Source organism: Nerophis lumbriciformis, linkage group LG04 (genome assembly GCF_033978685.3).
Source record: "Nerophis lumbriciformis linkage group LG04, RoL_Nlum_v2.1, whole genome shotgun sequence".
NCBI classification, from domain to species: Eukaryota; Metazoa; Chordata; class Actinopteri; order Syngnathiformes; family Syngnathidae; genus Nerophis; species Nerophis lumbriciformis.
The window spans coordinates 47,415,757-47,434,167 of NC_084551.2; the positions used below are offsets into that span (position 1 = coordinate 47,415,757).

General features: G+C 41.3%; 1 protein-coding gene across 1 annotated transcript in view; it reads right to left on the bottom strand.

The window, feature by feature from the left end:
* Nucleotides 1-855: 855 nt before the first annotated feature.
* LOC133603339 (ubiquitin-conjugating enzyme E2 E2) overlaps nt 856-18,411 on the bottom strand; it is a 136,353-nt gene continuing 118,797 nt past the window's right edge. The window contains exons 5-6 of the mRNA XM_061956517.2: nt 1,802-1,949; nt 856-1,720 (exon numbers count right to left, since the gene is read on the bottom strand). Coding sequence (XP_061812501.1) covers nt 1,623-1,720; nt 1,802-1,949 — 246 coding nt within the window. The 3' untranslated portion in view covers nt 856-1,622. The remainder of the gene's footprint in view (nt 1,721-1,801; nt 1,950-18,411) is intronic.

The window sequence follows — 18,411 nt, forward strand, 5'->3', positions numbered from 1 at the left end:
GGACAAGATCATGGGTACAAGCGGCCGAAATGAGTTTCCTCCGCCGGGTGGCGGGGCTCTCCCTTAGAGAGAGGGTGAGAAGCTCTGCCATCCGGGAGAAGCTCAAAGTAAAGCCGCTGCTCCTCCACATGGAGAGGAGCCAGATGAGGTGGTTCGGGCATCTGGTCAGGATGCCAGCCGAACGTCTCCCTAGGGAGGTGTTTAGGGCACGTCCGACCGGTAGGAGGCCACGGGGAAGACCCAGGACACGTTGGGAAGACTATGTCTCCCGGCTGGCCTGGGAACGCCTCGGGATCCCCCGGGAAGAGCTGGACGAAGTGGCTGGGGAGAGGGAAGTCTGGGCTTCCCTGCTTAGGCTGCTGCCCCCGCGACCCGACCTCGGATAAGCGGAAGAAGATGAATGGATGGATGGATGGATACTAGTTTTAGTTATTTGGCTGCTGTAGTTTTTATTTTAATTAATTTATTTTTTATTATCTTTTTTTTTATGTATTTTTTTTTTTTTAATACACCGTAGCACTTTGAGGTTGTTTACTCAATGTAAAGTGCCTTTTTACAAATAAAATCTATTATTATTATTATTATAAGCAAGAATGACAAACATTTCGGGAGAACATCCGCACCGTAACACAACATAAACACAACAGAACAAATACCCAGAAGCCCTTGCAGCACAAACTCTTCCGGGACGCTACAATATACACCCCCTGCTACCACCAAAAAAAGTGTCCAATAATTGGACCCCCATGTTGTATTGGCTCCATATGAGTAAGTGGAAAAAGTCATATGGGAAGAGTCTGGTAGAAAAGTGAGTGTGTGAGAAAGGCGGTGAAAGAGTGAAAGAAGGCAGACATGTCACAAGCCAACCACAGTGTGTTTTTATTGGGTGTTTCAGTAATACAAGTGCACAACAAACCACTCTGCAAAGAGCAGGGGGTGGCGGGTAGCCAGTAAATATACAAGTCCTGCCTCTTTCACAGGCAGACCTCTGCTTTTAGTTGGTGGTCTGCCTCAAAAGCCGTTGAAAAAATACATACAGTACAAACAAAACGAGAGGAAGTTAAAAAGCACGGAGATTCCATCCACGCAAACCTTCCTGATCCATGCGGGTAACGTACTCAAAAGGACAAAAACAGAAGAAAGTAAAAGCATACAGTATGCATGTTTGTTCTAGATGCCACACAGAAAATGAGAATACATAGTGTGTGTGTGTGTGTGTGTGTGTGTGTGTGTGTGTGTGTGTGTGTGTGTGTGTGTGTGTGTTCCAATACAATGGCTTCCAACATTCACATATTGGAAATTCAAAATCCCAATCTACTATTTGTATAAAAAAGAAGCTTTCAAGTCAACAAGGAACAGAAAGAAAAGGACAATTGTGTTGTTTATTATTAACTTTTTTTTGTTGTTTTTTTTGTTTTTAACACACAAAAGTTGGATAAAATGTGGAGGAGGAAGAAGAGCGGGTAAAGAAGAGGAGGAAGAGGAGGGCTTCAGGTGTTCTGATGCACTTAGTGAGTGTGCTTTGACAGAAGGAGGGCGAGAGAGAGGTAGAGAGCGGTACAGTGAGGGGAGGAGAATGCATGTAAAGGAGGGCGTGGCTCGCGACAAAGAGGGGGCGTGGTCTATGTGGCGTATCTCTTGGTCCACTGCTTGGCTATCCTGTCATGCTCGGTTCTGTTGGTCAGGTACTGTGTGGCGATGCTGCCCACCAGGGGGTCGGCTGCAAGGGGGACAACGGCGGGTTAGCGCCAAGCCAAAAGGAGCGCGTCGCCAGCGCCCGCTACCTGGAGAGGAGCCTCACCTGGGTTGCAGTCTGTGAGCAGGGAGCAGATGGACAGCAGCACCTTGGAGATGGTGAGGGCGGGGCTCCAGTTGTCCTTCAGGATGTCCAGGCAGATCACGCCCTGGCTGTTGATGTTGCAGTGATAGATCCTCGTGCGGAACGTCACCTGCGGGCGACGCTCACGTTAGCAAACAGCACTAAATATACTCCAAGACTTAGGTGGCCAGATCTGGGCCGCCACGTCATTTTATTTGGCCCTCGAAAGCATGGAAATAATATGCGTCATTAAAGTGCTTTAGCCCTGCGATGAGGTGGCGACTTGTCCAGGGTGTACCCCGCCTTCCGCCTGATTGTAGCTGAGATAAGTTCCAGCGCCCCCGTGACCCCGAAGGGACTAAGCGGTAGAAAATGGAAGGATGGATGGATAAAGTGCTTTATATTTTCTTCCTTAATGTACAGTATATGTTTTTTCTAGGGATGTCCGATAATGGCTTTTTGCAGATATCCGATATTCCAGTATTGTCCAACTCTTTAATTACCGATACCGATATCAACCGATACCGATATCAACCGATATATAGAGTCGTGGAATTAACACATTATTATGCCTAATTTGGACGACCAGGTATGGTGAAGATAAGGTACTTTAAAAAAATAAAAAATAAATAAAATAAGATAAATAAATTAAAAACATTTTCTTGAATAAAAAAGAAAGTAAAACAATATAAAAACAGTTACATAGAAACTAGTAATTAATGAAAATTAGTAAAATTAACTGTTAAAGGCCTACTGAAACCCACTACTACCAACCACGCAGTCTGATCTTAACATTGCAACACATGCCAATACGGCCGGGTTAGCTTACTAAAGTGCAATTTTAAATTTCGCGCAAAATATCCTGCAGAAAACGTGTCGGTATGATGACGTCAGCGCGTGACGTCACGGATTGTGGAGGACATTTTGGGACAGCATGGTGGCCAGCTATTAAGTCGTCTGTTTTCATCGCAAAATTCCACAGTATTCTGGACATCTGTGTTGGTGAATCTTTTGCGATTTGTTCAATGAACAATGGAGACAGCAAAGAAGAAAGCTGTAGGTGGGAAGCGGTGTATTGCGGGCGGCTGCAGCAACACAAACACAGCCGGTGTTTCATTGTTTACATTCCCGGAAAATGACAGTCAAGCTTTACCATTGGCCTGTGGAGAACTGGGACAACAGAGACTCTTACCAGGAGGACTTTGAGTTGGATACGCAGACGCGGTACCGTGAGTACGCATGCAGCTGCGGCTTCCAAACATTTGATCGCTTGCCCGTACGTGCGTGCCGCTATGTGCATGTCACGTACGTAACTTTGGGGACTTTGGGGAAATATATGTGCTGTATGAACTTTGGGGAGGTGAACGGTACTTTGGGCTGTGGGATTGAGTGTGTTGTGCAGGTGTTTGAGTTGTATTGGCGGGTTATATGGATGGGAGGAGGGAGGTGTTTGTTATGCGGGATTAATTTGTGGCATATTAAATATAAGCCTGGTTGTGTTGTGGCTCCAGCGACCCCCCGCGACCCTAAAAGGGACAAGCGGTAGAAAATGGATGGATGAATAGGCTCCAGCGACCCCCTGCCACTCCGAAAGTGACAAGCGGTAGAAAATGGATGGATGAATAGGGTCCAGCGAACCCCCGCGACCCCAAAAGGGACAAGTGGTAGAAAATGGATGGATGGATGGAAGGTTTATCCTGTTAAACTCTAACTAGGTTACATATAATTATCGAATACAATTAAAATCGAGAGTAACTTGTAATACACTTTCCCACCACTTGTGGCGGTAATGACAATATCCAAACAAACAGAAAAAGTCTGGAGCTAAAGGTTTAAGCGCAAAAATTATGACTAAAGTGGTGAAGCTGTATTTTTATTTACACTTAAATTTTGACGCTTTATTAAAAAAACATATTCATGATGAATTTAGTTTGAATTTATTTATTATAGGAATGCATAATTGTATTTAAATTAATTTTGTATAGTTTTTTTTATGAGTCCCTTCTTTTGGTTGCATGGTTAATATCATTTGACAAGGTTTATTCTGTTAAACTCTAAGTAGGTTACATATAATTATCGAATACAATTAAAATCGAGAGTAACATTGATGATTTAGTGTTACTTTTTGAGTGGGCCCCGGTACCCTATGTAGTGAAAAAGTTGGGCCCCGGGGTCAAAAACGTTAGGAAGCCCTGCTCTAAGACAATCTTTCTTAACCATTGCTGGCAACCTCAGCCTTAGTCCATATGGGCCGCAGCGGTACTCAGTTGTAATACACTTTTCTACCACTTGTGGCGGTAATGACAATATCCAAACAAACAGAAGAAGTCTGGAGCTGAAGGTTTAAGCGCAAAAATTATGACTAAAGTGGTGAAGCTGTGTTTTTATTTGCTCTTACATTTTGACAGTTTATTAAAGAAAAACATATTGATGATTAATTGAGTTAGAATGTATTAATTGTAGCAATGCATAATTGTTTTTAAATTGATTTGTTATTGATTTCCACCACTTGAGGGGAGTAATGACAATATCAAACAGAAGAAGTCTGGGGCTAAAGTCAGAGAAGTTTAAGCGCAAAAATGATGACTTAAGTGGTAAAGCTGTGTTTTCATTCGCACTTTAATTTTATTGACAGTTTATTTAAGAAACAGTTTATTATTATTTATTAACGATTTAATTAGAAAGTATTTATTTAAGCACATAATTGTATGTGCATTTATTTAATTTTCATCAGTCCCTTCTTTTGCAGTGTATTTGATTGGTATTTATTTTTCTAATCAGTCTGACCTAAGCCTCGACAATAATCTTTGTGGTTAACTAACTGGATGTTTTACTGCTGCGGTTTAATCTGGTTTCCACCACTGAATTTTCGGTGCATTACCAGTCAATAGTGCGCAAATAATAGGCTATATGTAATATATGAATATATATTTTTATGAGGACTTTGATTCCTAACAAATCGCGATTGTTGAAGAACCGGGAATGACGTGTACACTGTGGAGTATTTGCTTACATGTACGGTTGTCCTGATGTCAATATTTTGGTACCATTACCAAAATGTATTTCGATACTTGGATAATTTTCAAAATAAAATGGGACGACAAATGTCATTATTGGCTTTATTTTAACAGAAAATGTTATGATACATTAAACATGTTTCTTATTGCAATCGAAGAAAAATTCTGTCATTAAATAAGTTACTAGACAATTTGTCTTTTAGTAGTAAGTAAACAAACAAAGGCTCCTAATTAGTCTACTGACGTATGCAGTAACATATTGTGTCATTTCCCATTATATTACTTTGTCAAAAGTACTGTAGTTACAGGATCATACATTGGTCATAATTAAAGTTCTCGTGTCCAGGGGTGTATTTCATTAAAAAAATCCAAAAGATTTTATATAAAATATTAATGTGATAGTTGGTATCGTTAGTCGATATTTGTATAGCTCACCCATTTGTTGACATTAATGAGTGCGAGCTTCCTGTTAGCGGTTAGCTATTGTATCCTCCAACGGTGTGTCGTGAAACATGTTTAGCTATTTCTCGCCCTGCAGGGATGATACTTGTGATTTTTTTTTTTTGTCGCCATGGAGACGAGGATTAGTGATTCAGAAGTAGCTAAAACATTGTGTGGGCCGACGTTAGCTGCTAGCTAACCAGTAGCTAGTTTTAAAGCACCGCTTATACAGCACAATCTTTTTTGTTAGTTTTAAAGCCAAAATACGTCAGTTTTCTTTCCTTTTTCTCCACGCTGTTTCTGCTTTGTGTTGTTGACTTGCGACATGCCCAACAGCACGCCATCAGGACCATGGGAAAAAAAAAAGTACCGGTATTTTTCAAGAGGCAGTATAGGAATTTTTAATTTTTTTTTTATTTTTTAAAATTGACAACCCTAATTAGATGTTACGTACATTGCGTAAGTTTTTTCTGTCATTGAGTTGAAAAATAAAGCTGATGTAGATCCACGCCGATGTCCACTTCTCAGCCATAAAAAGATGAAAACCCATTGTATTACTTTAATATGTTTTCACCTAAAAAAAACACCCTAATTTTTAAAAGTGTGGCGGCTTTTATTTTGAAAAACAGTCGTTGTAGTAGTAGCAACTTCCTTGTTCATTTTATTTACAGACAGACATCATTTTGTATGACATTATTGTTTCTTTTGTTAATTATAGAGTCTGTTCTGCAAAAAGGTAATCCCTAAAAGCACACAGTTTATGGACAGGGACCCACATTTACTTTCTTTGTTTCCACTTTATCAAAATGCACATGCAAGTGACATCGGGGCCACATTGGGGCCTGTGCACATTTATACTGGAGTCTGATAAATATCACAGTTTACTTGTAATCCAAACATCCATCCATCCATTTTCTATCGCTTATTCCCTCCAGGGTCGCGGGGGCTCTGGAGCCTATCTCAGCTACAATCGGGCGGAAGGCGGGGTACACTCTGGACAAGTCGCCACCTCATTGCAGGTAATCCAAACAGTCAGCTGGAATAAAAAAATCTGATTCGGTCCACTTTGGCCAGCAGTGTAAACGTTAGAGGTGGGAATCTTTGGGCACCTTACGATTCGATTCCGATTAAAATTCAGGAGCTACGATTCGAGGAGCCAGATGAGGTGGTTCGGGCATCTGGTCAGGATGCCACCTGGAACGCCTCCCTAGGGAAGTGTTTCGGGCATGTCCGACCAGTAGGAGGCCACGGGGAAGACCCAGGACACGTTGGGAAGACTATGTCTCTCGGCTGGCCTAGGAACGCATCGGGATCCCCCGGGAGGAGCTGGACGAAGTGGCTGGGGAGAGGGAAGTCTGGGCTTCCCTGCTTAGGCTGCTGCCCCCGCGACCCGACCTCGGATAAGCGGAAGAAGATGGATGGATGGATGAATTAATTCCCACATTTCAGCCAAATTTTAGAACGGTCTGCATCACTTTACTTACAATAAATACATTGACTATCTAACTATTTACCCCACCTCTATTAAAAGTAGTCAAAAAGGTTAAGAACTCTCCTGAGAGCACCTGAAGAACATTTAACATCATTGGGATGTTTCACGGGCAGCACAGGGGTTAGTGCATGTGCCTCATCCCGGGCTCGGGATCTTTCTGTATGGAGTTTGCATGTCCTCCCTGTGACTGCGTGGGTTCCCTCCGGGTACTCCGGCTTCCTCCCACCTCCAAAGACATGCACCTGGGGATAGGTTGATTGGCAACACTAAATTGGCCCTAGTGTGTGAATGTTGTCTGTCTATCTGTGTTGGCCCTGCGATGAGGTGGCGACTTGTCCAGGGTGGACCCCGCCTTCCGCCCGAATGCAGCCGAGATAAGCTCCAGCACCCCTCGCGACCCCAAAAGGGACAAGCGGTCGAAAATGGATGGATGGATGTTTCACTGCAGAGTTTTAGGCCAGGGTGGCCAGCAGGGGGCAGTGAGGTGCGACGGCATTGTTCCACAAAGTGTGAAGGACTTTATGTCCTGCTCGTCACAGCCAATGAGACCCAGCCTGGAAATACTAAAGTCAGTTAACCCCGCCCACCACCAAGTGCCAAAAACATCCGACATGGTCTCAACCTGAGCGGATTTAACACAGAATCCACTGTTTGCCCCGGCAACATCTGCTCCCCCTGACCTCACACCCCCTCCAGAGGAAACCTCTAATGGGCCTTGGCGTTCTGAAAAACACCTCCCTCGGGACAGGACGTTATAAACAAGCCTCCCCTCTACCGTCTTACACGTGGTCCAGTGGTAGGAGGCATGCCAAACGGACTCTGGATCCCGACTTGTCGAGCGGAGTGTTGAGCAGCTGTGTGAGAAAGTGGGCTTTGGCTGAGGATCACAGTGAGGCGAGCGAGGTGGGGGAGGTTTTGGGGATAGCGGAAAAGGCTCTCGAGCCCCTCTTGCTACGGAAATGTGGGCCGGGCCTGTGGATATGTACGACTAGCGTGCTGTCAGACGGCCGAGCGTGAGCGGGGTGATCGGGTGCACTGCAGTAAAACTGAAATAAAATCAGCTCGTCTTTGAACCCACTGACTACATTCTCACGCACTAAATTACCGTATTTTCAGGGCCATAAGGCGCACTGGCAAGAATTGTCTATTTTTTATCTTTTTTCATATACCTGTATAAGGCGCACCGGTTTATAGGGCGCATTAAAGGAGTCATTATATTATTAATTTTTTCTAAATGTAAAACACTTCCTTGTGGTCTACATAACATGTAATGGTGGTTCTTTGGTCAAAATGTTGCACAGTTTATGTTTTACAGATCAACTTCAAGCCGCTTTCTGACAGTCTCTTCTGGATGCGCCGTTTTGTGGGCGGTCTTATTTACGAGGCTCACCTTCGACAGCGTCTTTTCCCCGTAGCGGTGTAGCGTGCAAGGACGGGAGTGGAAGAAGTTTCAAAAGATGGAGCTAACTGTTTTAATGACATTCAGACTTTACTTCAATCAATAACGGAGCAGCATCTCCTCATCCGGAAACAACAACACCGGAAATGTGTCCCGTGAAAAAACGTCCGACTGGAACTGTCTAATAACTAAAGTTCCTTGGGTGATATATATTCTATATACTCTCGGCAGGGTCCTTGAGGGTTCATGGGAGTTTGCCCAACCAGTCTACATGTGTTTTGTGGTCTTGGAGAAGGCATTCGACCGTGTCCCTCGGGAAGTCCTGTGGGGAGTGCTCAGAGAGTATGGGGTATCGGACTGTCTGATTGTGGCAGTCCGCTCCCTGTATGCTCAGTGCCAGAGCTTGGTCCGCATTGCCGGCAGTAAGTCGGACACGTTTCCAGCGAGGGTTGGACTCCGCCAAGGCTGCCCTTTGTCACCGATTCTGTTCATAACTTTTATGGACAGAATTTCTAGGCGCAGTCAAGGCGTTGAGGGGATCTGGTTTGGTGGCTGCAGGATTAGGTCTCTGCTTTTTGCAGATGATGTGGTCCTGATGGCTTCATCTGGCCAGGATCTTCAGCTCTCACTGGATCGTTTCGCAGCCGAGTGTGAAGCGACTGGGATGAGAATCAGCACCTCCAAGTCCGAGTCCATGGTTCTCGCCCGGAAAAGGGTGGAGTGCCATCTCCGGGTTGGGGAGGAGATCTTGCCCCAAGTGGAGGAGTTCAAGTACCTCGAAATCTTGTTCACGAGTGAGGGAAGAGTGGATCGTGAGATCGACAGGCGGATCGGTGCGGCGTCTTCAGTAATGCGGACGCTGTATCGATCCGTTGTGGTGAAGAAGGAGCTGAGCCGGAAGGCAAAGCTCTCAATTTACCGGTCGATCTACGTTCCCATCCTCACCTATGGTCATGAGCTTTGGGTTATGACCGAAAGGACAAGATCACGGGTACAAGCGGCCGAAATGAGTTTCCGCCGCCGGGTGGCGGGGCTCTCCCTTAGAGATAGGGTGAGAAGCTCTGCCATCCGGGGGGAGCTCAAAGTAAAGCCGCTGCTCCTCCACATCGAGAGGAGCCAGATGAGGTGGTTCGGACATCTGGTCAGGATGCCACCCGAACGCCTCCCTAGGGAGGTGTTTAGGGCACGTCCGACCGGTAGGAGGCCGCGGGGAAGACCCAGGACACGTTGGGAAGACTATGTCTCCCGGCTGGCCTGGGAACGCCTCGGGGTCCCACAGGAAGAGCTGGACGAAGTGGCTGGGGAGAGGGAAGTCTGGGCTTCCCTGCTTAGGCTGCTGCCCCCGCGACCCGACCTCGGATAAGCGGAAGAAGATGGATGGATGGATGGATGGATGGATCTTTGGGTGAATAATATAAACTCACTACACCGGTATGTTTTAGCGCTTTCATGGCGAGTTTACTGACATACATAAGAACTTTACACTACTTTATATCAGAAATGGAAACAGCGGAGGATTAATGCCACATAACAAGAAGATCGAGAAAAAGAAGAAGCTTATCGACTACAGCGTCGTCACGGACTACAAAGGCGGATGCGCGCAATTTTTCAGGATTCATGCCGATCCCAAATACAGATCAGCAGGTACCAGAAGGTAAGAAAAGTTACTTTTGCATAATATTGCGAAACAAAATGCCAGATAATATGTCTTACCTTATACACACACCATAATAACCTACTCAGTGGCCTAGTGGTTAGAGCAGGGGTCGGGAACCTTTTTGGTTGAGAGAGCCATGAAAGCCAAATATTTTGTATGTATTTCCATGAGAGTCATATAATATTTTTTAACACTGAATGCAACTAAATGCGTGCATTTTTAAGTAAGACCGACATTTTTAGAGTATAATAAGTCTCTTTTTCTTTTTAATAACATTGTTATTCTAAAGCTAACCAATAACAAATAAAATACTTCTTACCATTAACTTCTTGAACAGGTGCGGTAGAAAACAGATGAATGGATTAAAATGCATGAGAATGTTTTATATTTTGAACGTTATTTTTAACACTGTGATTACCAGCGGAATTATTCCTTACTTATGTTAAGCAATGTCAGCTAAGATTTATCTGAGAGCCAGATGCAGTCATCAAAAGAGCCACATCTGGCTCGAGAGCCATAGGTTCCCTACCCCTGCTCTAACCACTCGGCCACTGAGTAGATCATTAATTTGAATGGGAATTTCCTAGAAATTTGGGAATTCCGGGAAAACAGGAATTTTTGAAATTATACAGTAGATAATAGGGATGAACAAGGGTGATGGGTCAAATGCAGAGAATAATTTCGCCACACCGTGTGTGTGTGTGTGTGACAATCATTGGTACTTTAACTTTTTAACTTTTAAAGGGGAACATTATCACCAGACCTATGTAAGCGTCAATATATACCTTGATGTTGCAGAAAAAAGACCATATATTTTTTTAACCGATTTCCAAACTCTAAATGGGTGAATTTTGGCGAATTAAACGGCTTTCTATTATTCGCTCTCGGAGCGATGACGTCACGTTGTGACGTCACATCGGGAAGCAATCCGCCATTTTCTCACTTTCGTCGGTGTGTTGTCGGAGGGTGTAACAACACGAACAGGGACGGATTCAAGTTGCACCAGTGGCCCAAAGATGCGAAAGTGGCAAGAAATTGGACGAAATTTGTTCAAAATACGAGGCTGTGGGGAAAGCCGACGAAATGGTCAGTCGTTTGTTCCGCACACTTTACCGACGAAAGCTATGCTACGACAGAGATGGCAAGAATGTGTGGATATTCTGCGACACTCAAAGCAGATGCTGACATCAACTCCAAAACTGGACAGATCAGCTTTCAGGAAAAGAGAGCGGATGAGGGTATGTCTACAGAATATATTAATTGATGAAAACTTTATTCATTACTCGCGGTTTTACGTAAATTATTATACATAAACTGTGTTTACCAATAATTTAGCTTAAAAACATTTATTTTTTTCAATCATTCGAGTACCGGTACATTCGGGTAGTCTTGTGTCATGCAGTATTTTGTGTCTATTTAGGTATGGTTAACCTGAGTGCTGAAATCGTGGAAAAATACATGTTCTTAGCGCGCCTGAAATGGGCTGTCTGCACTCTCAAAGTGCATGTTGTTGCCAAATGTATTTCATATGCTGTAAACCTAGTTCATAGTTGTTAGTTTCCTTTAATGCCAAACAAACACATACCAATCGTTGGTTAGAAGGCGATCGCCGAATTCGTCCTCGCTTTCTCCCGTGTCGCTGGCTGTCGTGTCGTTTGTCGGTTTCGCTTGCATACGTTTCAAACCGATATGGCTCAATAGCTTCAGTTTCTTCTTCAATTTCATTTTCGCTACCTGCCTCCACACTACAACCATCCGTTTCAATACATGCGTAATCTGTTGAATCGCTTAAGCCGCTGAAATCCGAGTCTGAATCCGAGCTAATGTCGCTATAGCTTGCTGTTCTAAGCGCCATGTTTGTTTGAGTTGGCATCACTATGTGACGTCACAGGAAAATGGACGGGTGTATATAACGATGGTTAAAATCAGGCACTTTGAAGCTTTTTTTAGGGATATTGCGCGATGGGTAACATTTTTTTAAAAACTTCGAAAAATAAAATAAGCCACTGGGAACTGATTTTTAATGGTTTTAACCCTTCTGAAATTGTGATAATGTTCCCCTTTAATAATAACACTCGTATGTTGAAGCACATCAAACAGTGCAGCCTACACTTATCTCGTATGTTTGACTGCCATATACTGGTCACACTTATCATTGCACTATGTACCAAATAAATTTGCTTCGAAGTGGGAAAGCTCAACTAAACATATTCCTTACATTAGGCGCACCGGGTTATAAGACGCGCTGTCGAGTTTTGAGAAAAAAAAAGGATTTTAAGTGCGCCTTATAGTCTGGAAAAATTCCCAAATAACTCACCTCAAAATAAGCATTGTACAACACATGGAAACACCTTCATCTGATCATGTTTGAAAAGTCGGACTAACACACCTAGATTATGCGATTGAAAACCGGACCTCTTGAGTGATGCCAGAGTGGACCCTTTGTATCGCACATGCCCCAGTTTCAACGCCGGCTGTAAAACTTTAAATCTCTCTTAGTGTTCCAAGAGCCTCTCTTTTTGCAATGTCCTCCCAAATCTACAACACGGAATTGATAAGACTGCTCTCTCAATCGACAAGATCTTCTCAACGACTTAGACAATCTTTATTGATCCACAAGGGAAATTGTAGCGCGGGTTCAGACGGACCTGCCTGTCCTGATGGAACGTGTGCTGCTGAATACATGAGGGACTCCTGGGAGAAGTGGCGAGTCGTGTGCCTGGCAGTTCTTTTCGTCAAAGACATTGAAGATATCTATTTGGAACTGTGATAACCGGTCATCTGCTGATTTGACGCAGTGTTGCTCTGGTTTGGCGACCAATACGAAAGATGATGGCAGTCGTTCAAGGAGTCCAAAGGCCGCCCGTCACGATTCGTGGAGCTACGATTCGATTAAAAATCCATTATTGATGCATCTTTAATTTATGTATATTAATGCAGTTTTACATATTTTCGTTTCACTAAATAAGCGTTTATCACTTGCAACTAGGGATGTCCCGATCCGATCCAAATATCGATATTTGCCAAAAAATTGCGTATCGGCAAGGCATGGGAAAATGCCGATCCAGATCCAGTTATAAAAAAAACTCTGGTCCGTGTTTTCCAACGCACTTATTTAAATAATACATTCCACTTTTCTGCTGCTCTGTAATTTCCGTTCCGCATTTTCCAGCACACCTTCAACACATCCACACGTCTGTGAATTCTCACGCAGTTGCTTTTAGCTGCTGGCATTACACGACAGGCTCTTCTCACTCTTTCCTGTGTCTCCCTCTCACAGACAGCAAGCGCACCTTCTTACACACGTCACATACTGTCACGTCATACGTCACATACGTATACGTCCTCCCCGAGCAGAGAGGTAGCAGCATGGCTAACGTTAGCTGTGATGCTAGCGCAGCAGTGTGACCAACGTTCTCTCTAAGGTGCTCGCCTGTACAATTGCGCACTGTTTAAACGTCCTCTGCGCATAGCAAATCTATGCCACGCACAAAATCTAATAAAAAAATAAGCGCATAACAATTTTCGACACACGGACACGACAGAGAAAACAGTTTTCGTCATCATTGTTCAAATATTGTGACGTCTGTCGAGACGCTTATCTCAATTCGGTGCCACACGTCCACACCATCAAAATGCAGAGGCAAAAATTTCCACATCAACACCGTATGAAAAAATGTGTGATTTTTTTAGTTGTGATTTCCTTCTCTGCATGAAAGTTTAAAAGTAGCATATATTAATGCAGTATGAAGAAGAATGTTTTAATGTAGACATGCAAGCCTTGAAAGAAAATTTTGAAAATCAAGACTACATTTCCTGCAAATGGGTGCATTTCTACCCTATATTTTAACTTTAGATTTATTCTCATATCAAACTCTGACACTTACATCCGGCGCCCCCCTCCACACCCTGGATTATGAATAATGTAAATAATTCAATGTGATTATCTTGTGTGATGACTGTATTATGATGATAGTATATATCTGATAGTATATATCTGTATCATGAATCAATTTAAGTCGACCCCGACTTAAACAAGTTGAAAAACTTATTGGGGTGTTACCATTTAGTGGTCAATTGTACGGAATATGTACTTCGCTGTGCAACCTACTAATAAAAGTCTCAATCAATCAATCAATCAAAACACATAGAATCATCATACTGCTGTGATTATATGCATCAAGTGTTCATTCAAGGCTAAGGCAAAATATCGAGATATATATTGTGTATCGCAATATGGCCTTAAAATATCGCAATATTAAAAAAAGGCCAAATCGCCCAGCCCTAGTTCAATGATGCCATTTCTGTTTGTCATGTATAATTTTGTCTATTTTGTGTTTATCCTTGAATAAACAGGTCAGTTTCTTGTTACCAACCATTGTGTATTATTCAAACTCCCCTAATTCAGCTGGCTAGTTGTTATCAAGAGTACTAAAACCCTTTTCAACATGATTCTGACAACTAAGTAGGCTAAATAACTTTAAACTTTAATACATGCTCGGATAGGCCAGTATCGGTCAGTATCGGTATCGGTCGGTATCGGATCGGAAATGCAAAAACAATATCGGTATTGGATCGGAAGTGCAAAAACCTGGATCGGGACATCCCTACTTGCAACTTTTAAAAACGGTGCATTTGTAATAAGAAACGTCCATCACATTTAATATATTCATAGAAATGTGTGCAAAACTGGAACATGTGTGCCCTAAAAATGAGACCAAAATTGAACTTTTTGGCGATTTTGTTATCATTCATATTCTCTAAAGAATGGCCATGAAATCATAAATTCTCCCAGGGTATGTAAACTTATGAGCACAACTGTATATTGTCTATGTGCCGCTACTAGGGTTGTACAGTATACCCGTACTAGTAAAGTACGGCAATACTAATTAATCAAAAATGGTGCTATACTGCCTCTAAAATACCGGTTCCCTTTTTAAAAAAAATATTATTATTAACAGGCATGAAGATGCGCCGTTGTCACGTCGTGACATTGATGGTTTTACGTGCAGAGGAGCATGTTCGGCAACGCACAATCAGGGAGTACTTACGAGCAGACACAGTGTGGAGATAGAAAAGGGATGGATGCATTTTGGCTTGAAAACTAACGATAAAGGTGAATCTCTAATACTGAAACGCCGCTCTACAAGAGGTGCATATATTAGAATATGGGATCCATTATTTAAATTTGTTTTAACTTTTAAATGAATCAAAAATATGACTTACTTTTCTTTGTGGAAAATATTGGACACAATGTGTTGTCAAGCTTATGAGATGCGATGCAAGTGTAAGCCACTGTTTTTTTTTATTATACATGTCTAATGATAATGTCAATGAGGGATTTTTAATCACTGCTATGTTGAAATTGTTACTAATATTTATACTGTTGTTGATAATATACATTTTTGTTTCACTACTTTTAGATTGTTCTGTGTCATGTTTGTGTGTCCTCTCAATTGCTCTGTTTATTGCTACTCTGAATGTTGCTGGGTCGGGTTTGGTTTTGGAATTGGATTGCATTATTATGGTATTGTTTTGTTGGATTGATTAATAAAAAAATTTGAAAAATAAAAAATAAAAAAAATAAATAAAAGGTGCTTTAAACATGGCGAGCTAGCTAGCGGCCAACGTCCATCCACAGTGTTTTAGCTACTTCTAAATCACTAATCCTCGCTTCCATGGCGACAAATAAAGGACAAGGACGAGGAATAACGAAACATGTTTCACCACACACCGTAGGAGGATACAATAGAATGTAAACAAATGCCATGGGTGGATCTACACCTGACATCCACTGTAATGATACCAAGTACAAGAGCATATCTAGTCAATACTACAATGATTACATCAATATTTTTTCCTTTGTTTTATTTATTTATATTATGTTTATAAACTCGGGAAATATGTCCCTGGACACAAGGGGACTTCAAATATGACCAATGTATGCTCCTGTAACTACTTGGTATCGAATCGATACCAAAATTTGTGGTATCATCCAAAACTAATATAAAGCATCCAAACAACAGAAGAATAAGTGTTTATTACATTTTAACAGAAGTGTAGATGGAACATGTTAAAACAGAAAGTAAGGAGATATTAAAGGGGAACATTATCACCAGACCTATGTAAGCGTCAATATATACCTTGATGTTGCAGAAAAAAGACCATATATTTTTTTAACCGATTTTCGAACTCTAAATGGGTGAATTTTGGCGAATTAAACGCCTTTCTATTATTCGCTCATCGGGAAGCAATCCGCCATTTTCTCAAACACATTACAAACACCGAGTCAAATCAGCTCTGTTATTTTCCGTTTTTTCGACTGTTTTCCGTACCTTGGAGACATCATGCCTCGTCGGTGTGTTGTTGGAGGGTGTAACAACACGAACAGGGACCGATTCGAGTCGCACCAGTGGCCCAAAGATGCGAAAGTGGCAAGAAATTGGACGTTTGGGGGGGTTGTGTGCATGTAGCGTGCTTAGTCTGGAGGCTAAATACACACAGTGTAACTGTTGTTTAGTGTTGATATTCTTTGCTTAGTTTGATAAATGTTGGAGCAGTTTGCTTCATCAGGAGGGTGAAGTCGCTCAATTTAAAGTGTTGGATTTAACTGTGTTGGTGAGGGTGTAGAAAAAGGGGCATTTTTCTACCAGTAGACAGCGTTTAAGATTGAGTGTTTCACTGCTAAATTAATAATATATTTATATTGAATATGGATTTTAAATATGTATCTAAATAGGTGGTTAATTGGTTAGGTATTTATGTATTTGCATATTGGGTTTTCTGTTGCATTTATCTATTGTGTTTCAATCTCAATCAATCAATCAATCTTTATTTATATAGCCCTAAATCACAAGTGTCTCAAAGGGCTGCACAAGCCACAACGACATCCTCGGTACAAAGCCCACATACGTGGGCTTTGTACACATGTTTCTGGTGTTAAATGTATTTTATATGTATCTTGGTGCATTTATGTTGAGACAATTTATTTAAAATCTGTTTTAACTTAAAGGGAAAAGATGTGTCCATTTTCTTGCACTTGTTTAATGGTTAAGAGTTTGATAGCCTAATTAATAGTTGTAAATTATGGGATTGATAATTGATTGATTTTTTACAGCATGTTAATCTTGTGGTGTTTTGTCCTTAAAGGTTTTTCACCTACTAAAGAAGCTAAAGGCTACTAAAGACAGCTAATGACAGCTAAAGAAACTAAAGTCTATTAACACTGCTAAAGACTGCTAAAAAGACTAAAGAAGAAAAAAGAAGCTGTTTCTTGGTTGGAAAAACTGTTGCAAACTAAAGGAAAATAAAAGGAAAAAGTAACTACGGTCTGGTCTTTTGAGTGAAATCCAGAAGCCACATTCAGCATTGGTACATCCCTTCAAGTGTGGGATAAGCACAGCGAAAAAAGCAAAACACTTGACAGTTGTTGTATGCACACTGTGTCGAGCGGAAATGGCCTATCATAGCAGCACAACGGCTATGAAGGAACATTTGAAAAGAAAACACCCGACAGCGTTCTTGCCATCACCATCAACTAGTCAATCGTCCGCGTGAGTATACGTTGTCATCATTACCGGGTACACAAAATCATGAATGTGTCATTTGTATCTGCGTTGTAAATTCATAAACTAAAACACTGTTTCGCTCTGAGAGGCGCGTTTGGCGTGCCTGTTCAGTGTTTACAAAGACGCGCTCCTCTTTAACGCTAACGTTAATTAGTTGTGCAAATACCTTTTACAACATTAACAGTTACATATACTATGTACAAACCAACAATTAACTTTCACTTTAATCATACTATCATTGTTGTGTTATTAAGCAAAATAAGCAATACTTTTACTTTTGTTGAAATGTTTACACTGTTACAGAATATTTTGTTTTGCACTTTTTTGTATTGGATGTTTATCTTTATTTTTGCACATTTTAAAGCAAAATAAGCAATACTTTTACTTTAGAAATGCTTATACTATTGCAGAATATTAAGATTTGCACTGGATGTTTACTTTTATATTTGCACACTAAAAAGCAAATAAGCTACTTTTAATTTTGTTAAATGTTAAAAGTTTTAAATGTTTACATTGTTACAGAATATTTTGTCATGTTGTTGTCAATGTTGACTGAGTGGCCATACTTTTTTTTTTTGTATATAAAAGTCATGCCTTTTGAAAAAACTGGCCAACATTTATTTTTTCATCTTCATTTTAAATAAAAAAAATAATCGGTAAAAGGAAAAATAATCTATAGATTAATCGAAAAAAATAATCTATAGATTAACCGATTAATCGAAAAAATAATCTGTAGATTAATCGATAGAAAAATAATCGTTAGCTGCAGCCTTAGTATATAACGATGGTTAAAATCAGGCACTTTGAAGCTTTTTTTAGGGATATTGCGTGATGGGTAAAATTTTGAAAAAAACTTCGAAAAATAAAATAAGCCACTGGGAACTGATTTTTAATGGTTTTAACCCTTCTGAAATTGTGATAATGTTCCCCTTTAACAGTAAGTGAACAAGTAGATTAATAAAGCATTTTATACCGCTTGTCCCTCATAATTTTGAGAAAATAAATGAATAAAAAAATC